Genomic DNA, 24,310 nt, shown 5'->3' with positions numbered 1-24,310 from the left:
TAAAGGTGTATAGTTGTAATTTCTAGTTAGAGCGGTCCCTTCGCTAACCCGATTACCAACACATTTGCCAATCTCCTCTCGGCCCATCTACCATTTTGCTATGCAGGTAATGTGAATGAGATGAACATTGATGCATAGGATGGTTAGGTAATGCATGCAGATGGGTTCTTCACTTTAAACATACTTTTCAGTCTCCTCAAATAGCACACAAAATGTACCTATTTTTATAAACACATGCATGTTCAAATACTCTACGATGTTTGGGGGTGGTCTCCGATAACAATTAATAGATCATCTTTTGTATTTGGTTGTGTTTGCATTCATGATCCTTTTGATTTGATTTGTTTTTTTCATTGACAAGGCACGGCCAAATAAGCAAGGGTTTAATTACACACTTTGTACTTCAGTCAGTTTGTTAATGTGCCAGTATATGCAAGTCCTGTGTTGTCATGTGCACATTTTGGCTGCAAATGTCTGGTCCTGAGCAGGGTTCTGCCAACCCTGGGCTGTTCTCATTGTAGTTTTACACCACAGGTTTTACGACCAGTGGAGTGAATATATTGATATGTATTGGCAAAGTGGGGGTTATTGTACTGAAATGACAAGGAGTGATCCATGCACCACAGACAGTTGTGTCACATTGCATTAGCCCCACTGTTAATCTATCCTAGGCTTTAAGCCACACCCTCTCAATCGCTTCCTTCTCTTCCCCAGCCATGTCTGCATTGTTTCACACCTAGCTACTGTGACGAATCCCAGGATGTCGTCACTGCTTCCAAGTGGGAGGCCTCTTCCCCTGAGGCTCGGCCGCTAACCGATAGCCCCCCTGAGGGTGGTACTCAGCGGGTACATCTCTTGGGGCGGGAAACCCCCTATGGGACGAGGGATGGCACCTTGGGAAAAACTCAGTAGAATTCCCCTAAACCCCAACCGCCCTCACCCCATTACCCTGCACAGGACATAATAACCCCACACACTGCCATGTATCTGTGCAGAATAGACAATGTCACTTCCCCAAGAAACACTGAGACGGGGAACAACATTGAGTACAGGGATGACTATACTACTGGGATGAGGAAGAAGTGAAGAGCAATGTGGTATATTCCACCAAACCACTACATATGTCAATTTGTGTCAAGCAAATTGGAACAGAACATAAATAGGGAAGAAGGACTTGATGATGAGAGAAGCCCTCCCAGGAGGAAGCGGGAGATTCGAATCCTGAAACAGTACGATAGACCGGACGGCAGCAGTACCAGGAACTGGATGCTTACCCGGAGGTAGAGGCATTCCTGAGGCATCCGTCACAGACAAACATTTGAGAAGAGCAGAAGTACGAGCCCCCAGCCAGACAGGAAGCCTATAGCGCATGGAGAAGCCGAGACGTGCAACTCAGAGGCCGGGGATTACCCCACAGCCGCCACAGTCCAAATTCCGGAATGCAGGCAGCGGCATAAACCTGCAGCTCCTGGCCCTCTGTTAAGCAGAAACCTGTGCAGTTCCCTCTGGGACCACTGCAAAAGATTTAAGACTACAGGTGTTGGCAGTAAACCTTTGTTCCACTTTTGGCAGGCTTCTGCACAGAAGCCCTCCACAGTGGTGCCATTCTGTCTGGGTACCACAGGGGGTGAGGGAGGGGGTTTAGGCACCCTGGACTGAGTTGCCTTGCCAACTCATGTCGCACTCTGGTGTGATTGGCCCAAGTGGTGAGCCACCCCGCTCACCACTTAGCATGTTTGAGTGACAGCTAGGCTGTATGAATGGGGGTTTGCTGCATAAAAGCAGGGTTTTTGGGACTGGTTCTTCAGAAGTCGCCACAGGACCTAAGAAGCCGAAGAGGGAGAAGCCGAGCCGACCTGCCAAGACGACACCATCGGTGGAGCCCTGCGGAACCGTCTCACCACTTTTTCCGACGACAGAGGAGATCTCCCGCCGGAGAGTCTCCTTCCCTTAACTGGTGGGGACAACCAGTTGCTGCCTTCTTTTCGCTGTCCCGAAGCATCTCGTGACCGCCTTGCCTGTGCCAAGCACCCCGGCAACCGGGATACCACTTTTTACCTCAACCGTGAAAGAGGGGTAAAATCCTTTGTGACCGGAAAACTCCACGGCTGGCCTCATCCCTGGTAGTGCAACGACCTTCAGCTTTCCTCCACGTCGAGATCACCTCTTCCTCTGGACGACGCCGCGACTTGCACCCACTACCAGGAACAACTACCACCGCTGGAGGATCCTTTCCACTTTTAAAGGTACTGTGTTCCGCCCGGCTTCCCTTGCCACCGATTGTACGGGGTAGATTTAGCCCTCGGCTCTCGAACCTGGGTAAGCCTGGGACACCCTAACTAAACTTTTTCTAAATTCAGTAAAACCTTTTCTACTCACCTGCAAAGACTCGTGACATTGTGTGATCTTGGGCGTATTTTCGCCTGGCTACTTGTTCCACAACTGACTGCCTTTTCTAACCTTATGTGAAAAGTGTTTTAACTTGCTGCTTTCATTACTTCTGCTTTTTCCCTCCCTTTTCTAATAACTTGTTGGAGTGCCATCTGACGTTAAGCGCTCACCTCTGTTTGGAAATAAGTGGTGTTAACTTAGACTTGTCCAACAAATGACTAGGGATGTACATATAAGTAATAGTGACTGTGTTTTGACTTACTTACCTTTTTCTGTGCTAGTGTAATTTATGAGTGTGCCTTTAAAATAAATAAGTATATACTTTTACACCCAGCTCTGGTCAGTGTTTGCTTGTACTACTGTGCTTCTGTACCTATCCTGTATCCTCTATATACTGCCTAACTCTTCTTGAGGGAAGTCTGACTGCTCAGCCACAGCTACCACAGTGAATCTGTGTTGTACAGACTGCTACCAAGTGGGTTTACTGCCAAACACCTGTAATCTTAAATCTTTTGCAGTGGTCCCAGAGGGAACTGCACAGGTTTCTGCCTAACAGCTTGATGACTCTGTGGCACCCACCACAAAGATCTCTGGGGGTTGGTGGGAGTACTGGGGACGCAGCACTTTTCCTAGTAGTGAATGAATGGATGTCTCTTGATAACACCCACAGAGATCTTTTTAATAGATGTTCAGGATTGGAAAATAGGCTTACTGGTCCGGTAGGTAGATTAATTAAGATGTGTTAAGGGCAGTGGTTATACACGGGTAATTGAAAATGTTAGATACTCTGGAGAAACAAAAAGCAGGAGTTGTGAAATGATTCACGAAATTTCTGGGTTGTATGTAAATGGATTAACTAGATTGGGGCAGCAGTTATATAGGGTTAATTCGAAATGTTAGGTGGCGGGAACTGGAAGAGATGGGTGGGGGTATAACATTTTAATATCGATGAGTTGGAATTTAACGGCCAAGGTTGTTTGTTATCTAATCACATCCATGGAATCTATGGAAGGTATTACATGCAGAACAGAGTCTGCCAAGGGTAAGTTAGTTAAAATAGGGGTGGAATGTGAGATGAGTAGACTGTCATTGGCTATCGCAATAGATGGTTTTAAGGGTCAAGAGGCTGAATGTGAACTTGGGGAAGCAGGGGCTTTATAGCGATACAATTAGGGAAATCTATCATTAATACTTATTAGTAAGTTATTTAGCAAAGATTTGGAAAATAAAGGGAGAGGTGTCCAGGGCTGGACAATTTAACGTGTGTTATATTTGTTCAACTTTTGTGTTGCTCTTTGTGTTTTGCATCTATTTCAGAGTTTGTGGGTTAGAGTTGACAATTTCAGTATAAGTAAGGAATTGAAAATGGATGGTGAATTACAAGTAGTCACGTGGAATGTTAATGGTCTGAACAACATTCAAAAACGTAAAACAGTAATGACTTATTTAAATGATCTAAAATCTGATGTTTGCTTCATTCAAGAGACACACCTCAAACAGGGAGAACTTGAAAGTTTGAAAAAAGGTTGGCTTGAAAGAGTGTATGGGTCATTATTCAATACAAAATCACGAGGGGTTGCAATACTGATAAGGAGGAATGCTCTGTTAAAAGTCTTGAAATAATTGAATGACAATGAAGGGAGAATGATTGCATTGCTAGTTAACATACAGGGCACAGAAGTAATTTTTTGCAATATTTATGCTTCTTCTGTTGATAATGGCACATTCCTTAGGAAAGTTGCTCAAGATATACAGAATCCGGATTTCTGAAATATTATTGTAGGTGGGTATTTCAAAACCGTGATGAACCATGACCTAGATAGAAGTACCTCGAGACATAACAGACAGCTAGATGGACAAAGGATAGCTCTGAAGGATCTTCTAGAGGAACACAACTAGAATGTTGTCTGGAGGTCAGGGAATCCCTTGAGTAGGGAATACAGTTTTTACTCTGGGGCACATGCGGTCTACTCTAGATTAGATATGCTGTTCACAAGTGGGAGAATGTTACATGACAAGTAAAATTGGAAATATTGTGCTAACCGATCATGCGCACGTGATAATGCGTTTGAAATTGGACTCAGCCTTGAAAAAGCAGTTCACTTGGCGGTTGAATACCTCATTGTTAGAAAATAAGGAAGTAATGGGTAAACTTTTAGCGGATAGAGAATTTTTTTGCAGAGGAAAATTGCACTGGAGAGGTTGGGTCAGGTATGGTATGGGAGGCATTTAAGTGCACGATGAGAGTTATTCTGATTGGCATGGCGAGTGGGCAGAAGAAGAAATTTGAAAAGAAGCATCATTTGCTAGAAACAGTAATTAAAGAAATTTCAAGGAAGTTGATGTTGAACCCACCATGTCTTGGTTTGGTTCTGGAACTATTGAAATTAAAAAGGGAAATAAAAACACTGTTGGCAGAAAGAATGGAGAAGAGTTATTTTAATTAAAAATGCACTTTCTTTGAGAGTGGAGAGAAATGTGATCGGTGGTTAGCCTTCAGATTAAGAAAGAGGGAATCAGAGCGAGCAATTAATTCAGTAAGAGGTAAGGATGGTAAGATCACTTTTAAACCAAAATAAATAAATGAGGTCTTTCAGTCATTCTATACTGATTTATACAGAAATGAAGCAAATGTTAATGGAGCTGATGAGGAAATCATTAAAAATATAGAGATCCCGAAGGTCTCAAGAGATAACGCAATAGTTTTAGAGAAAGAAATTACACTGGATAAAGTCAGGGCAGCAATTACTAGACTAAATATCGGAAAGTCCCCTGGACCTGATGGTTTGCTGGTAGAGTTTTACAAAATACTCCCCAATTCTGCACTAAATCTACTGTTGAGTATGTTTACCAATTCACTATCTAAAGGTTTGTTGCCAAGTACCACGAGGTATGTTATGATTTCAGTCCTGCTAAAGAAAGGTAAAGATGAAAATCTAGCATCAAGCTATAGGCCAATAAGTTTAATTAACATGGATAATACAATTCTGGCCAAAGTAGGATCTTGGAAGTGATCCTATGAGAGACCCAGGATGGTCTCTCATAGGATCACTTCCAAGATAATTATTCAACTTTTGCATGCATTCTTTATATTCTCAGTTATAGGATCCTTTATACTACCTGTTCTAGATACTGTCGTCCAGTGTAATTTCTCTCTCTAGAACTATTGCGTTATCTCTTGAGACCTTTCGGATCTCTATCTTTTTAATGAATTCCTCATCAGCTCCATTAACATTTGCTTCATTTCTGTATAAATCAGTATAGAATGACTGAAAGACCTCATTTATTTCTTTTGGTTTAAAAGTGATTTTACCATCTTTACCTCTTACTGAATTAATTGCTCGCTCTTATTCCCTCTTTATTAATTTGAAGGCTAACGACCGATGACATTTCTCTCCACTCTCAAAGTAAGTACATTTTTTATTAAAATAACTCTTCTCCATTCGTTCTGCCAGCAGTGTTTTTAATTCCCTTTTTAATTTCAATAGTTCCGGAACCAAACCATCACATGCTGGGTTAAACATCAACTTCCTTGAAATTTCTTTTAATTACTGTTTCTAGCTCCTGATTGTTGTAAGTGGAAAAAGGACAGAGCCCCTTTAAGAAGGAAGCCCAGGACTATGGGAGGGAGCGGGAGGCAGGAGGAAGGGGAGGAGCAGGGGAAGGGAAACGGCAGTCAAGAGGTAGGAGGAATAAAGAAAGGTTGAACATGATGGTGGCTCTGTGTTCCATGGTATGCGTGGGCACGGGTGAGTGCAGAGACCACCACAACAACTGGCGACGAAGGGAAACGTCCCGCGCCGTGGAGAAAATGGTGAAGAGGGCCCGTGTGCCCAGCAGTGAAGGGCCAGGGCGCCCAGCAACAATGGAGGGCCCGTGTGCCCAGCAGTAACGGGGGCCCGTGTGCCCAGCAGCGACGGGGGCCCGTGTGCCCAGCAGTGAAGGGCCCGTGCGCCCAGCAACAATGGAGGGCCCGTGTGCCCAGCAGTAACGCCCGGCAATAGGAGGTGGGCCCGTGAGCCCTGCAGCGGGCCTGCACGCTCAGAGTAACAGGCCTGTGTGCCCTTGTGGTGGACCCGTGTGTCCTGCAGTGGGCCTGTGCGCTCAGGAACAGTGGTGGGCAAGAGCACCCTGCAATTACAAGTGGGCCTGAGTGCCCGCAGTGGGCCTGCGTGCCCAGCATCATCGGGCCTGCGAGCCCGCGCGAGCGGCAGGGCCCGTGCACCCAAAGTGTGGTAGGGCCTGCGCGCCCAGCAGCAGAGGAGGTGGAGGCCGGTGCGCCCAGCAGCACCTGGGGCCCGTGCGCCCAGCAGCGGAGGAGACGGTGGACCCGTGCACCCGCAGCAGAAGAAGACCCGTGAGGAGCTCCGGAGGAGGGTCCGTGAGCCCAGCAGAAAGAAGACGTCACGGGAGCCCACCCCGACAGCAGAGAGGACCGCCAGACGCAGCCCAGCAGAGGGAAGATGTCGCGGGAGCCCACCCCGACAGCAGAGAGGACCGCCGGACGTAGCCCAGCAGAGGGAAGACGTTGCGGGAGTCCACCCCGACAGCAGAGAGGAACGCCGGACGCAGCCCAGCAGAGGGAAGACGTCGCGGGAGCCCACCCCGACAGCAGAGAGGACCGCCGGACGCAGCCCAGCAGAGGGAAGACGTCGCGGGAGCCCACCCCGACAGCAGAGAGGAACGCCGGACGCAGCCCAGCAGAGGGAAGACGTTGCGGGAGCCCACCCCGACAGCAGAGAGGACGGCTGGACGCAGCCCAGCAGAGGGAAGACGTTGCGGGAGCCCACCCCGAAAGCAGAGAGGACCGCCGGACGCAGCCCAGCAGAGGGAAGACGTTGCGGGAGCCCACCCCGACAGCAGAGAGGGCCGCCGACCGAAGACCAGCTGAAGGAGGAGCCGCCAAGGGTCGTCCAGCAGAGCCGTCGGAACGAATCCAACGGCAGGTGGAGGCCAACGCAGAAGGGGACCCCAGCAGGAAGAGGAGCCGCCACCAGGACTACGGAGCCGCCGAACAGCGAGGAGAAGACCACGCCTGCAGCCACCGTGACAGCGCAGCAGGCCCGGCTGTTTGCCCGCTTCATCCATCGGCAGCAACAAGAGTAGGAGAATAAACGGACCGCGGCAACTGCAACCCCAACAAGTAAGGTGTTCTGTTGGGGGTCGGAAAAAAAGGGGAAAGGGAACCTCGCGTCTCCCCATGTGACATTGAAGCACATAAGGGAAAACCACATTCCGACCAAAAGGGAATCCCTGTGTCTCCCGCACGTGACACATAAAATAATACGGGGGAACTACAATACGGAAAAGGGGAATCCCCGTGTCTCCCCACGTGACATCCCAAGGGACAATTAAGTAAGAAAGATACGAATCCTCGTGTTTCCCCACGTGACACCCAAGGGGATAAGAAGCTAAGAACGCTACGGCAGAAGGGAACCCCTGTGTCTCCCCACGTGACATCCAAAGGGACAAAACGATAAGAAACACCACGGGAAAAGGAAATCCCTGTGTCTCCCCGTGTGACATTAAAGCAATTGTGCGACAGAGACTGCCACAGCAGAGAGGGGAACCCTGTGTCTCCCATGAGTGACACCCCTACAGACAACAGAGATAAACCAAAACAAAGAAGGGACTCCCAAAGCCAAAGAAGGAGGGAAACCCCGTGTCTCCCCAAGTGACATTCAAAAATAAAGGATTGAGCCACGCTACAAGGGAGAAGGAAACCCTGTGTCTCCCCACACATAACATTTAAAGAGACCATACAGTTAAACCAAACCACAACAAAAGAATGAAAGCCTGTGCTTCCCACGGGAGACCCACACAGGAAGCCATAGCACCAAGAGTCAACTGTGACCAACGCCCACGTGCCACCTGACGAGCGAAAGCAGACCAAGCGACACCATCATGTCGGCCCCGGATGCAGCGGACCCCAATGCCCAACCACCAGTACCAGGAGCACCCCCTCCCACGCAAGCCTAATGAGGAGACCCGCCCCAGTCACATTAAACCCAAGTCACGACCAGGGCCAACGATGGGAAGAGTGGATGGAAGAATTTAAGCATTTTTTTGGTGCAATTGGGAACAAAGTCCCGCCAAACAAACTTAGCATATTTAGGAACCTGGTAGGAAAAGAGGTAAAGGACATCATCAAGACAATCCCAGCTACAGACAAAACCACGTACCAACGTCTCCTCGGTGCACTAAACGACAAACTCATAACAGGATCCAACAAAGACTACGAACGCCTTGCATTCAACCAACACAGGCAGCGTCCACACGAATCGATTGGGGAGTTAGTCGTACGCCTCCAGCAGAAGATAGGAGACTGCGACTTCGCCAACTTCAATGATGAAGAAGCTATAAGACTAAGGATCATAGAAGGGTGCACCTCGTCAACACTCAGGAAACACCTTCTCATAAAGCCCCTACCCCTAGCGAAAATACTGAATATGGCAAAAACATACGAGAGAGTTGAGGCGCAGGCAGATACCATTGAAAGGAAAGTGGAACACGACGCCATTGCAGCCCTCACGGAAGAGCGACCGCAATACTCTGAGCCCACTCGACCCTGGAGAAGGAGGAAACCGAGAAGACACTGGCCAGAAAGCCCAGACACAGAACGATACCACAGGCGAGGGTGGAAACACACCCACAGACAACCATACCCAGCCTTTGGACGAACATGCTGGCTCTGCGGCCAGGAAGGTCACCTTCAGAGAATGTGTAGGACAAGACCACCCACAAGCTCGACATGCCAACCCACACCCCAGGCAAGTGTCCCGAGTACACCTAGAGCACGGTTAGACATCAGAAAAGACATCACGGTTGTGAACACCAGCCCACCCAGAAGTCTCAGGAATGCACACCCCCTTGACCCTTACGGACCAGCACTTGGCACACAAACCCCACCCGTTCTGCGAGAGGACTATGAGCTTCGCAACCGCACAGTGCCCTTGGAAATATCGTATGGGGGGGGAATAGAAGTCACAGAAAACTGCAGTGCAAAGCAACCGTACCAGACAAGGGTGGAAGAATACCCCCTAGACAAACCCCAAGACCATACCGCCCAATGGAGGACAGCACAGACAGAACAGCCCAAAGGACAGTCACGACGTGACCCAAACCAAGGAGACCGCAGAGTGCTGGACACCATCCGCACGATACCGAGTCCCGCCAGAGGACACAGCCGTCTCAGTCACCGGACAGCACTACAGCACGCACTCATCAACATCCACTACAGGTCATTCAAAGTAACCCACAAGAAGGACTACGTGCCCAAAGAGCAGGTGACAACTATGACAGAGAACTACGGCAAAATGACGCCAAAGGACTCCCTCCTCCACGAGCTATACTTTGAAGAGCAGGAACCAATGAAAGGAGAAGAGATCGAGAGAAAGGAAGAGGAGAGAGCAAAGACTTATCAAACACTGCAACAAGAGAGCGGGGAAGAGACCCACGAGCAACCAAGCAGGCCCCACCGAGCCACAAAGAGGCCCCAACGTCTCATCGAACAAATGTGACCCGGGAAGTCTCATGTTAAGCAGGGGGGAGGTGTTGTAAGTGGAAAAAGGACAGAGCCCCTTTAAGAAGGAAGCCCAGGACTATGGGAGGGACCGGGAGGCAGGAGGAAGGGGAGGAGCAGGGGAAGGGAAATGGCAGTCAAGAGGTAGGAGGAATAAAGAAAGGTTGAACATGATGGTGGCTCTGTGTTTCATGGTATGCGTGGGCACGGGTGAGTGCTGAGACCCCCACAACACTGATGCTTTCTTTCAAAATTCTTCTTCTGCCCACTCGCCCTCAATCTGGATGAATCCCAAAATCAAAATAGACAGTAAGGATATTTTCTGGCATGGATGGTTCCTCTGTGGTGTGAAATGGCTTGGAGACCTCTACAACCATGGGCGTTAGATGATGGGGAAAGAAGTTCAAGATACCTTTAATATTCCAAATTTCAATGTAACAGACTATTGCAGTCCTCATGCCTTAGGAACAGAGGTTTCATTGGTGGCCTCCATGATTCTTCTGTGTGGACACCTTTTAGTGAGGCAGTCTTTAACCTGATTCTTAGGTCAGCACTGCTGACGAAGAAATACTGTACATTTACTCCAAGAGAAAATAAACCAACTATTGCATGACCTTATGGACATTCACAGCCACTTTTCATAAATGTGTTCTGCAATGTATACCATTGTAATGAGCCCTTTAAATTAAATACACTGTAAGAAAACCATAAAAGAAAGCTTTCTGCTTACTTCTATACAGGGTCTCTGGTTACATCACAGTCCATCCCACCTACACGTTTTGGCCTGAGCAGGCACTCTGGTTCTGTGTCTTCTTCACATATTAAGCACAGTGCTGCCAAAGAACAATCGAAGAGTAGCGTTTCACTTGGCCAAATTGTTGTTATGCAAGGTGACGATGAGGAGCAAACTACTGATGGCGAAGGTTCCCACATTGAAGGTAAGAATATAGACTTCATTGGAGAAAATAAACTTTGTTTTAGCTCATGTAAATTAATCTGAGCACATTTATGTTTTTGGTTGTCCGTACACCTCAAGCTGTAAGGTGGCATAAACCCTTAGATAAATAGTGAAATTGGTCATGTCTTTGAAGGTTGAAAGTTCACAGAAATATAAATCCATATAAACAAACAATCCAGGAGAGTAAGACTTTGGTGTGTTTTTCAAATGCCTAGAATATCCCTCAATGTTAGCCGGCAACATAGTTCAATGAGTGAAGCGCTTAGCCTAGACACCGGTGTTCGGCCCCCAGGACACAAATTTGAATCCTGGCAAGGCTGACTCGGTCCTTCGTGCTTCTGGGTACAAATAATGCAGTACCATAACATTGGATAGTGATACCACCTTTTTTGTTGCACTTTTCACAGGAAGAGTAGTAATCCACAGGAAGGGCTACATTAAAAATGTATCCTAAAATGTAGGGCACATATGAAAAGGCCATCAAAAAGCAATGCGTTCCAATGCAAGGTCATCATCAGGACACTGCCTTGGTTATTCATGGCCAGGCAATTTATAATCCCATTTTTTCTTAGAACCTGAATGGTTTTCTAATACCATAGTTGAGGATAATTTCCTCCAGCAAGGTATTAAAAATACATCTTTTTGGGTTATTTTGTCATGAGAAAAAGATGCAATCTGTTTATTTTTTGTCTCGACTATGCAAGGAAAGTAAATATTACTGAACTATTTGATGAAAGCATGTATTATCTGCGGTATAGCAATGAAATATCCAGTTATAACCTTTACAAGCTGCTGTAGCCTAGAGCTCTCAAATGGGGAAAGAGAGAGAAACAAAGTACTTAATGGTCAGGATGAAGCAGGCTGTTGTGACACGCTCATATTTCTTTTTCCAAGTTGAAAAATTGAAGCTGAATAAGAAATTCGCATTGATGGACCAACTCTGACAAGTGTTTCCATTGTGTTTTTTCTCAGAAATGCAATTTATGATTTTCCCCAGTATTTTCTTTTAACTAATGTCTATTGAAGAATTGCAATGAAACTGATGATATCAATTGTTTTCATGTACAGTCCTCATTTTGCATCATTTAAACAATTGTCCACTCTACCCCCACCGGGAAGCCAATACAGTACATTGAAAATGAGCAACAGAAACATTATTGGAATTAATTGGGTACCATATTTAAAACCAGAGAGCCTTCAAACCCTGATAGCAGTGTAGAAGATTATTATCTTTTTGGCAGGGGACCCATACGCTACAGAAGAGACTGATATAACTGCGAACCACGTGCAAGAGTTTCTAAACAGTATATGCCAGTTTCAATCCAACCACATAAGTTAGCGTGTGCTTCTATGTCACTATGTTGCATGGCAATGCACAATTTGGCCACCAGCAGCAGTTGCAGAGTCATGTGGTGAAAGCTTGTGGTGGTGTCAAGTTGCACTCCTGCACCAAGAGAACTAATGTTGCATAATGGGGGTTCTGTGTTCCTATTATGTCAGAGATAGCGGGCCATAATTTAAATCAGAAAGCTCTGGGGTTTGGGCACCCACACCATTGGGAATAGGACTCCACCAGGTTGCAAACATTCCATCATTAAATTATTTCTCACTGAGTGTTAATGGTTTTTCCGAAACAGCACTGGTGTGTGGGTCTGTGAAATCAAACTAGCGGACCCTCAAAGGTTTTTCACACTAAAGGCCTACTCAGTCACTTACTTTGTAACAGGATGAGCAGTCAAGCTGACTCTTAGGAGATAGGGGGTTTGGTGTGAGGTGCAATTGACATCAAGAGAGTTTGGCAACTATTAGAATCTACACAACTGAATATTAATAATATACTATTTATTAAGAGCATACTTGCAATAAACCTGTAATGTATAACTCGGTCGAGGAAGACCGATATTAAATGAAGACCGAAACCCCTTCCAGTCCTGAGGATGAGTTGTCACTACAAAGATCAGTTAACAAGAGACATGAAAAACCTAGGGAAGAGAAGCTGGAAACAAGTCCCATGCGAATAAGGGAAGATACCCTGTACCCCCAGAGTTGAAGACTGGAGAAAGCCCCAACATATTCATATAAGGAGAGACAGGAAAGAAGATTGTCAAGTGAGCAAGGGAAGAAGAGACAACCTCAGAATGAGAATCCATGACAAGGAAGGCTTAAATGGGATCAAGACAACCCTAAATTAGGAAAGCCAGAATTGAAAAACTGGGAAGAGTCTACGAGTTTAGACAAGAGTGTGATAATGTATCTGAAGGAAAGATATTCAAAGTCTAGTATTGCAGAAAGCACAAAATATAGAGTTTTCTGGAAGAACTACAAGAGTTGATCAAAGAGACTATCCAAGAAGATTACGTTAAATATTTGTACCACAGAGAAACTTGTTTATAAAGAAACTATCAGAAGAGAAGAAAAGACCAAGCAAAGAAAGACATTCTTTTGGCCTATTTAATTTAGTTCTATATAGTGGTAGGGTCAGGTAGAATTAGTTTGGACGGAGAACATTTTAACTTTCGACTTCCTGACAACTGACGAACACCTTTAAATAGGCAGGGTATTCCCTCTAGCATTACGGAAAGATAGGCTTTAAAGATAGTTCAGAATGTCCTCAATGTGTCTGACTCCTTCTTGCGACCCGCCACAACTGTTACAGTATCTGAAGTAGGGGAAATGATTTTATTACGCACATAATTGGCCTTCTACCTTTATAAGGCACCCAAAACACTGTCAACAATACTTAAAAAATACACCCTTACCCTATCCAGTGTCCTTTTGTTTTACAGGTATGTTACCGTAGTTGTACATGTATAGATAGGGCAGGTCTAACACACACATTGCTCCATCTCAAAATTCCATAGGCACGAACTTGCTTGAAATACATTTTGAAAGTAAGTTTGCAGTGTTATAGCACAATTAGTATTAAAATGTACGTATTCAAATGTTGAGGTTCCTGTCATGAAAAGAGCAGATTATTTATTTTCGTTTTTATTTGTTATTTATATAGTGCCTTATGCCAAGGTGCTGTACACAACCAATTTACAGTACAATTGAAATGAACAAGGGGAGTACAATAAAAAATATAACTTACAATGAGACTTAAAATACAATTAAGATTGAAGTAAACAAGTTTTTAGAGCAGCACAGAAAATAGAAAGAGTTAATAGACCGCAGATAGCGAGGGAGAACATTCCAGTAAATAGGAGCCAATAAAGAAAAAGAACGAGAAGCGAGAGGAAGCACATGGAGGGCGAGATACAGTTAAAAGATAGTGCGTTTAAGAATGAAGAGTCCGAGAAGGAACATGAAAATAAACAAGAGAGGTAAAATAAATAGGAGCAAGTCCATAAAGGGATTTGAATACTATTCAGAGAAAGTTGAATTTAAGTTGAGAGTGGAAGGGTAGCCATTGAAGAGAGGCCAAAGAGGGAGAAATAGAATCACAAATAGGTAAGGAATACAGGAGACGAATAGAGGAATTGAAAACAGATTTAAGAGGAACTAGACGAGAGACTGGAAGACCAAAGAGGAGTACAGAACAATAGAATAATCGAGAAAAGATCAAAGAAGAGATAAAAGCTTAGTGGCACTGAAAGTGAGAAAAGGTCTAACTTTCCAAATATTGAAGAGATGGAAATGACAGGAACGGGATGTGATCGAAATGTGATGAGCAGACGAGAGATTAATATCAAGCTAAAAGCCAAGATTGCGGGCAGTGAGAGAAAAAGGCAGATGAGAAGGGGAAAACAGGACGAAAGGAGGAGAAACAGGCACAGGAATAGTATTAGCAGGAAAAAAGCGAACTTCGGTCTTAGACAGATAAAGGACAGGAAAGTGGTGTGACATCCACATTTTAATAGCAGAGAGACAGGGAGAGAGATTCACGTGTATAGTAGGTGTAAAAGAAGAAAAAGATAGGAGTAGTTGGGGGTCATCAGCATAAAAATTATGGCAGCCCAAAAGAAGAGATATTAGCCAAGAGAGAGGTATAGAGAATGAAAAGATATGGGACAAGAACAGACCCTTGTGGAACACTGTGCGAAAGAGGAAGGGGATCAGAGCAATAAAGATACTGAATAAGTGCGATTAGATAGTTAAGATTGAAACCATGTGAGTACAGAACCAGAAAATCCAAAGGAGGAGAGGGATTGAAAAAGTAGTGTTTGATCCACTGTATCAAAAACAGCGGATAAGTCCAAGAGTATAAGAATAGAAGAGTGTTTATCATAGCGGGCAGAAAGAAGAGAGTCACAGATGGAAAGAAGAGCAGTTCCCGTGGAATGAAGGGGTTGAAAACCAGACTGTAAGCAAGGTAAATTAGTGTTAGTGTCAAAGGAAGAAGTAGGCAAGACTTTCCAACAATTTAGAACATTAAGGAAGAAGAGAAATAGGATGAATGTTAGAAGGAATAGCAGGTCCAAGGAAGTTTTTTCAGGACATGTATGTTTGAATAGAAGAGCAAAGGTAGAAGTGGTTTGAGAGATATTGAGAAGACTAGTAAGGTAAGAATTGAGAGAAGGATAGATTTTAGAAATAAGAGTAGAAGGAACAGGATCTTTGGGAGAAGCAGTAGGATGAGCCCGAAAGATGAGTCAAGAAGTATCAGAATTAGAAATCGTCGAGAAAGAAGAAAAAAGCGCAGTAGAAGAGGAAGGGGAAACCGGGCGAGAAGAAGGCCGAGAAATTAGAGAAGTGGCAGAACAGAGATAATTCACCTTAGAAGTGAAGAAATTAGCAAAATCAGATGCAGTAAGAGTGGAGAGAAAGGAGTGATCAGGCAGAGGGGGAGACAATAGACAAGAAAGGGATTGGAAAAGACAGTGGGGGTGAGATGATTGAGAGTGCGAAAGATCAGAGTAAATGAGACATTTAGAAGAAAGCAGTGCATCATATAGACCATCAGACACAGATCGGGACAGTATTGCACTATATCATTGTTTGTCTCCTCCCCCTCCAGCACTATCTGAAATGTTGTCAGGGCTAGTACGATAGTCGCTTGTTTCGTTCCTTTCCCTCCTTTCTCCTCCCCTCTCCCTCACCTCATGTAATTTTCCGGCTCTACCAGAAATGTCATCAGGCCTAGTACGGTAGTCACCAGTCTGTTCCCATCTCCTTCCTATTGCACTGAAATGTTGCTAGGCCGAGTACGATAGTTAATTTCACATTCTTGTTGTTCATGGCCTGTAAGAATGTTTTGTATTTTCCCTTGTTCCCTCCTTTGTTGTGAAGTGCTTTGAAACACATTGTGTTTAAGCGTTATATAAATGAACTATCATATCATATGCCAGCGACGCTCCAGGGGACGGAGAGCCCCTCGCATGGAGAGAAGGTCAGGAGTAAGCTAAGGCTGGGAAGGCTTACGCAAAGGAAGACATTTAGAAAGAGGATATAGAGTATCAAGAGAGGTATAAAGGGAAGTGGAGAAAGCTGAGGCAGCATCATCGATAGAGATGAAAAAGTAGAATGGGACGGAAGAGTGGCAATACAGGAAGATACAAGGAGAGGAGTATTGAAAGTGCATAGATCTTGATGATAATAAAAGAAGGGGTAAGAGCAGGAGGTGGTGAGCAAATGTTTAGGACAGGAGGATAAATAGAAAAGAAGAGCAAATGATGATCAGAGGAGTACCCAGGATAAATAGAAACATCAGAGGTAGACATAGAAGAGGTAAAAGTAAGATCCAAAGAGGATGCATATACGTGGGAAGGAGGAGTAGAAAGTGGAGAGAGAGACAATAAGAGTCAATAATAGCAAGAAATGGAGAGGAGGCATGAATAGAAGAGAGATGTAGATTAAAGTCGCCAAATAGTAAGAACAAATTAGGGCAACGCAGGACGACACCAAGTAGAGCATCAATGTCGTTGCAGAAAGTAGAAAGAGGACCAGGAGGACGATAGTTCAAAAGAAAGCTCACAGCACAAGGCTTAGAGAAAGTGGAACTAGAGTATTCAAAGGCAGTTTATTTAGGTAACGATAGGGAATTAGAATGAATTGTGGAGGAAGGCCAGTAAAGAATACCAGCATCTCTTCCACGACCCAGAGAACGTGGAGCATGAGTAAAAACAGCATTGGATGTGAATAAGGAAGCAGGAATAGCAGAGTTAAAAGATGAAAGCCAAGCCTCAGTAATGCATAGAAACTACAGATTGGGTCGTAGAAACAGCAAGAGGGACTGCAGTTCACAAAGCTGGCTCGCCTCCCAACCAAGGGCAGAGTGATGTTATGGGCACTAGGCTGGAGCAGATGGAATAGGCTGGAGCAGATGGAATATGCACAGTAGGGCAACGCTGGGTCTGGGTAGCTAACAGCCACCCCAGACTGTGCCAGATATAGTCTTGTTCTGGCTGACCAGAGAAGCTTCCAGGACCCCCGGAGGAGCAGGCAGTCAGTAGATGGTTCAAAGGGGAAGAAGAAAAGTTCTCCCAGCTGACAAGCCATCACAGCCAGGAGCATCTTGATGATAAAGTGGCAAGGATCATGCAGATGGAAAATGTAGGATAATGCAGGTAGAACAGATATGGAGAGCAGTGCTAAACTGGGCAGACTGTGCCTTGCTTTTACAGTAGCCAGAATACTAGCCACAACACTAAGAGTCCAACCCAAATCACCCCAATAGGTTGCTGCCAGAGATGCACAGCTCAACGGGGCTCAATAGTGTGCCCCGGCAGACACTGTGCAAGCAACAAGCCAACAAAGGGGAACAGACAAAAGCAGAGCGCAGAGAGAGGACTTTAGTGTGTAAATTGGAAGAAAGCCATCCCCTGGAGTGAATTACCAGTCCTTGCTGTGAAAGGCACCCCAGATGGGACTCCTATTCCCAGTTTAAACAAATGTATACAAGGCAGACGTTATCTTTTTTTTTGTTTTAATTGTTTTTATTGGCATTTTCAACTTTACAAACTGTAAAAAAAAAAAAAAAAACACCACCTCCCCTCCCTGTAGACCCCCCCCCCCCATTCCTGCTTCTCTAGTGACCAGGCGCCATCTTGTGCATCTGGTAGGCATTGCAGTTTCACAGTATATCCAGAATCTTCAGGTTTTGGGGGCACCATTGCATCGAGTAGTCCCTGCGTAGAAAGTCCAAAGCCATTCCCCAGTCTTGGCGAACATTTTCTCTGTCACCATACGTTAGCCACTCCATCCCCACTATACCCCACACCTTCCTTAACCATTCTACATTCGTGGGGGGTTCTTTGCGCTTCCAATTCTTAGCTATGACCACCTGTGCTGCTATAAGTAGGACCATGTACTCCTTGCTTTGGGTTTTAGTTGGGATTTTCAGGGCCGAAGATGCCACACATCCACTCCATTTGGGAGTAGCCGGGGGTACCCTGGACCATCTTCGAGATCTGGGATTTGACTTCTCTCCAGAATCCCTATAATTTCGGGTAGTCCCACCAGATGTGCCTCCAGTCTCTCCTCCCTGAACACTGCCTCCAGCATTCCTGGGCCTTTCCTGGGTACATAGAGTGTAGCCTCGCTGGGGTATAGTGCCATTGCACCATCACTTTCTACCAGGCTTCCCTGATCTGGATTGACTTTGGTTTGGGATTTGCGCCCATAATAGTCCCAGTGCCTATTCGGTATGTCCTCCCCCAGTGTAGTCTGCCATTTTTGCATATAGGGCCACCTCTTGGTGGGGCCCTCCCCCTGCAAAAGTCCACATAGGTTAGAGATCACCTGTTTGTCCCTGAGTGCGATACAATGATCTTTTCAAAAAAGTGTTAAGGCACGTGTCCCTGCTAGTCTAATATCCGGTTGCTAAAGTCAATGTCTTAGCTGGTCGTATTCCAGTCTTTCATTTTCCTGCAGGCCCAACCTTTTTTTGCACTCTACAAACGATCTGATCTCTCCTACCTCATACATATCCCCCACTTTAGTGAAGCCCTCTGATCTTCATTTCACAAAAGATCCCTGTGCCATACTCAGAGCGAACTGTGGATTCCCAAACATTGGGGTGAATGGGGACGGGATTGTGGAGATCCACTCTTGGTTAATTTGTTTATCCCACACATCACACACCACTGAGAGAACCTGACTCTGCCTTATGTTTTTGGGTTTGTCCCGTTTATGTAACCACAGCACGCCCCTTAGGGGGGGATGTGGTATGGCCTTGTCCATCTTGGTCCACGGCTTGGTCCTGTCGTACCACTCATGTAGGACCCTCAGCTGGGCTGCTGCATAGTAATTCCCGAAGTTTGGGAGGTGAAATTACCCCCCCCTCTCTCCCCCTTTGACTTTGGTGCCATCAGGGTCTCTAGAGCAATCGGGGGTGCTTGTTATGCCAGATAAAGTGGGAGATTATCCTGTTTAGTGATTTAAAGAACGCCACTGGTACCTTAAGTGGGAGGGACTGAAAGAGATAGAGCACCCTAGGTAGCGCTACCATTTTAATGGAGGCTATTCTTCCAATCCAAGCTATCCAGAGCGGGGTCCATCTAGCCAGGTCTGCTTTGATTCTTACCAGTAACCCCGTATAATTGGCCCTGTACATGGATGTGATAGAGTCCGTCAGGTTCACCCCTAGATACTTTATCGTGGTGTTTGTTATTTTGAGCGGAGAATCACTCCTCACTTGCCTCAGTTGGTTCTGTGTAAGCCCCAGACTTACAAGTTCAGACTTTGACATATTGATCTTCAGCCCTGACACTTTTTCTACAGCTGACAGTTCCTGCACTTTTCCCGGTAGGCCCTTGGTCATTGCCTCCATCTCCTCCCTTGTGATTTCACCCTCTAAACTGTCCCTGTCCATGCTATTCAATTTGCGGACCTCTATCTGCTCAAAGTACTGCTGCACCTCTACTTGACTTGAGCTATCTGACCTGTATAAAGCCCTTTAGAAGGCTTCAAACACTTGCACTATTTTATTTGTCTCGGTACTGTATGACCCATCCGGCAGCCTCAGTGATTAAATGGTGCAGTCTGCCTCGACCTTTCTGAGCTGTTTGGCAAGGAGTGTGTGCTCTGTTTTCATTGATATAATAGCGCTGCTTGGTGCGTAGGAGCATGATCGTAGCAGCTCAAGTTGAGATTGAAGGTCCTTTAACTTGTAACTCCCCCTGTTCTTATTATTTGCGAATTCCTGCATGGCAGTCGCTACCTGTGTTTCCAGGTCTGACTCCATTGCCTCCCACATCTTCCTTTTACGGGCCTGTACCGCAATGATTTCTCCCCTAATTACATCCTTGAATGCCTCCCATACCCCTCTGGAGACACTTCTCCCTGTCCATTATTGGCAAAAAACGTGTCTATCCTATATCCCAATTTGCCCACAGTTATTTAGTCCGACAGTATCTCTCCCGGGAATGTCCAGGCCCACAGTCCCTTACGCGGTTCCCACCTTTTTATTGCTAGCATCAAGGGGGCAGACACTGTAATTGCCCCGAGGTGAACCTCCTGTACCGCCCCCAGGATCGACGCAGAGACCCAGAGTTAATCAATCCTAGACAAAGTTTGATGCATGTGGGAGAAGCACCTGTAGCCGCTCTCCTCCCTCCTAAACTCCCGCCACACGTCCCGTAGGGCCAACTCGTCGAATGCCTCCCTCAAGCTCTTGGTTGGACGGATACTCCTCTGGTCCCTACCTGTGGATCTGTATGTTTCCCTAGCCACCGCATTACTTATTGTAGAAAGATTATCTGGTTGGTGTTGGGTGCATATATAGTCCCAAGGGTCATTTTCCTTTCCACCAGACACACCTTCAGGAATGGATACCTCTGCTCCTTGTCTTCTAGGGATGAGCTAGTCTGCATGTTGAGATGACTACGAAACCCTATAAGCAAACCTGCTGTTCTTCCCTGCGCATTTGCCTGATGTGTATGCCCAAATTGTTGGAGTCCGATGAGCAACCTGTCAGTTTTCTTTGTGTGTCTCTTGGAGCATAATTATGTCCGCTGGGGAGCACCTAATTAGCCCCTCTACTATCTTGCTTTTTGCCGGGGAGTTTAGTTCCCGTACGTTACATGAGGTAATTCTAAGCACCATCTCCCGTTGGGTACTCTAGCTTCACTGAGATGAACCATGTTTGCTTCCCCCTTTCCCCAACTGGTTCTTTATTGTAGGTTTGTGTGCCCCACTCCACCAACCCCCCTCTACCCCGAACAAGCCCCACTCCCTTCCCCTGCCCAACTTCCCTTTACCCATTATTCAACTCCCCCCTTCATCCCCACCTTCTCCCTCACCCCTACCCCGTTCCCCCTCTGTCGAGTTCCCAAGAACTACCCCAGATACTATCCTGAGGTTTTGGACCTTTTTCACTCCTTGAATCCTCCCATGTTGGGGTGAAATACACCCCTTCCGTGATTCCATGACCTACTCCCTGTCTCCCCTCCGTCGGGGCCTCCTTGTCCCCTTCTCTCCCCCCTCACCTCACGTTGCCCTCATTTGTTTTAGAGCTACCCCGGTCCGCCCTGGGGGCCAAACCCTGGTCAAAGACCTAACTGGCCTATTCGGATTGTCTGACCATTTGCCTTTATTTGGGCTGCGGCCCCTTTAGGGATACTTCTCCCCCCCTCCTGCCTCTGCGCCCTGACCCTTCCCAAGGTCTGGTGGTATCTCCTGGCTGGCTAGGGCTCTGCGCTTGTGGTTGGTTTGGCTCCTCTTCCTTCCTCACACAACGTGACTCTCTGGGTCCTCCCTTCCCAGGTAAAGGTAAGGCCGAATGCTAACATCTACTTGTATGCAATGTTTTTGGATATTAGGATTTTTGTTAGTGGTTGCATAGCTCTCCTTTTCTGCAATGTAGTCAGTGCCAAGTCCTGGTAAAGCTGGGTCTGTGAACTGTTGCTCGTTATTCCCTGTTAGCCCCTGGCCACTCTGAGAATGTCCTCCTTCATCGTGTAGGATGTCAGGGCCGCCAGGAAGTCCCGTGGTTTTACACCCAGGTCTCTCCTCTTGGGTCCCATCCTGTGCACTCGGTCGATCTTGACCTCCCCTGGACTAGTTTCTTAAAGTAGGCACCCAAAGCATTGCTGAATTGTCCCCTTGGGTCTGTGTCTGGAATCCCTTCACTCAGACCCTTCACCCGGATATTCGACCTACAGGAGCGGTTCTCCAGGTCTTCGGCTTGTATTTCAAGGTTATGGGTGGCCCTTGCAACCTGCTCCAAGAGGAGACTGTTTTGTTTAACATCTTCTGCAACTTCTGATAGCCCGCTCTCGTGGTTTCCACTCTGTCTCCCAGGGTCCGTAATGTCCCTCCTGACTTCCTGCATCCAGCTTTGAATGTATATTGGCGTAATTGGTCCTGGAAAGAGCCCACAATCCTTTCTTCCATGCCTTAAGACACTCCTTGAGGTCCTCCTTGTTAAGGGCCATGGCTCCTGCTGGCTCTCCTCTGGAACTACCTTTGTGTTGCTTCTCCGGGGCTGGGCCCTGCACCTCTCCCTGCTGCTGCCTCCAGCAGTGCTCCAATTGGGTGTCCGTCGACCCTTTAGGTTCGGTAGACGTGGTCTTGGCCGCTGGCATCTGGAGAGCCTTCCCCAGTGCCGTCTCCTTCTTAATGCTTCTCTCGTGGGGGTGATTACCCTTCCCTTATCTGGCTTGATACCCGTGGACCAGGTCTATCTTTGGCTCCAAAGTGCACCTTCTTATCCTCTTGAGAGGTGGTGACGACACTCGGTGGGTCTCTTGCAGCTGACTGGGGTATTCCGGGGTCGCAGCCCCTGTCCTGAACGCAGGATCAAGCTGCCACTTCCTCCTGACCTCCTTCCTTAGAGGGCTCCACCGGATGAAATATGTTCTAAAGCCAGACTGAGTCCTCCCTCTTGCCCCGTTTACTTGCTTGTGGCTAGTGCTTCAGACTTTTATTTGGCTGCTTCCAGGACTCCCGTTGCATGAAGGTACTAGGTCTGGCGTAAATGAGGTAATGCCACTGGGTGGCACCACGTCGCCCAATGGCTAGGTACCCCATGGGGATCCGGGGCCCCCCCCACGTGTCTCAGGCCGGGCCCGCCCCAACCAACTAGAGACTCTCTGCCCAGCCGTACATCCCTGATCTTCTGGCTCGGAGTGGCGAGCCGGCGTTACATCTAAGGGCGATGAGAGAGACGGGAGCAACCGCCCCAACCTGGATCCACAAACACTGGAGTGCTGGACCCCGCAAAGTCAGACTGCCCACCAGGGGAGGGCGGCCACAGTGCCTCTTGGTTGTCAGCCCTTGTGGCTGATGGCCCCCCCCCCGTAGCTGGGGAACACCGGTGCCCCTGGGACTGCATCTCGCCCAAGCTGCAGACGATCAGCCGTGGGGGGGAGGCCGCCAGCACAACGCACTGCAGAACCCTGACCCCTCTTACTTGGTGCTCCATGGAGGTATCCGGGCTCTGCCTACCCTCTCTCCCCCCGGGGCCCCTGCTTCTGGGGGTGCAGGCGTTCTGCTCTCCTCCTGACCCTGGTCTCAGATACTGGTCTGCTTCCTCATGAAAGTTTTTCCCTCTCAGCCGGCTTGGCCTCCACTGTCTCACCGCCAGGCACCGCAGCAGAGATCCTAGCTCCTCCTCCCGTGCCTCGACACTGCTCCCCTGGGTTAGATGTTGATGGCCTTCCCAGAGGGGGTGGGGGTGTACCGTAGCCACTTTGCCGATCTTCCTGTCTCCGGATCACTCAGTTCCTTACGCACCTCTACTTTAAGAGAGCCCCTAGCTGCCTCACAGCTCTGCCGTCCGCGCCGCCGGCCGCTTCCTGGAGGGGGTTCCCGGCTCCTTCTCAGCCACCGGATTTATGCTGGCCTGCTCCCCGCCTCAGCCCTTGGCTAGTTCCATTTCACCTTCTGCAGCGCTGCAGGCTTCCCTGGCTCAAATCCCCCTTGCGGTGTAACCACTCTCCCGGAGGTCGCCGCAACCCACTGCCGTCACTTTGCGGTGCTCAGCTCACCCCCGCGGGCTTCTACAGTGGGACGCACAAGGTGAGGGACATACACTCCTCAAATTGCCCTCTGTCAGCTGTATGGGGGGGGTCTTGTCGTAAATGGGTGTTGCTTTTGCTGTTCGGAGTCTGGGGAGCAATGGTTTTGAGTCAACCTTCTGAAGTCGACCCACTGCTGGAAATTATTCAGCTGAAAATTATTCCGTATTCCGTCTCTTTCTGAGGTGGCCGGAGAATAATAGTCTTTCTGTCATGGGTACCAGGCAGGTAGTTGGGGCAAGTTGGGTGGAGGCTTGGCAGGCCTGGCATAGGCACACAAAAAGCCCATAGCAGATGCCGTCTTTTCATTCCTTCCTGGTGTTTGTAGTAACTTCCTGGTTACCACTTCCTATTGCCAAACAGGAAGTGCATGACAATTCATGAGCTCTCTAGTGTTTGGGTGTGGCTCACTATATAAGACACACCCAAGATTCTTCCAGTGCTTCGTGTTGCTTACTGTGAGCTGCATCAGCAACACACTCGCCGTGCTCCGGGTCAACCTGCTTCTGCTTACCTGCTCCGGATCATCCCGCTTCTGCT

The 24,310-nt window shown here is 47.3% G+C and overlaps 1 protein-coding gene across 6 annotated transcripts in view; it reads left to right on the top strand.

Annotated features, from left to right (window-relative positions):
• Positions 1–24,310, top strand: part of CENPT (centromere protein T) — a 1,770,416-nt gene that overhangs the window by 1,348,011 nt on the left and 398,095 nt on the right. For all 6 annotated transcript variants that reach the window (XM_069655330.1, XM_069655348.1, XM_069655339.1 and 3 more), the window contains one exon: positions 10,654–10,851. In XM_069655330.1, coding sequence (XP_069511431.1) covers positions 10,654–10,851 — 198 coding nt within the window. The remainder of the gene's footprint in view (positions 1–10,653; positions 10,852–24,310) is intronic.

This window comes from Ambystoma mexicanum, chromosome 1p, assembly GCF_040938575.1.
Source record: "Ambystoma mexicanum isolate Mex_15411 chromosome 1p, UKY_AmexF1_1, whole genome shotgun sequence".
Classification (NCBI taxonomy): domain Eukaryota; kingdom Metazoa; phylum Chordata; class Amphibia; order Caudata; family Ambystomatidae; genus Ambystoma; species Ambystoma mexicanum.
The sequence above is the reverse complement of the archived record's forward strand: the minus strand, read 5'-3'. Positions and strand labels throughout refer to the sequence as shown.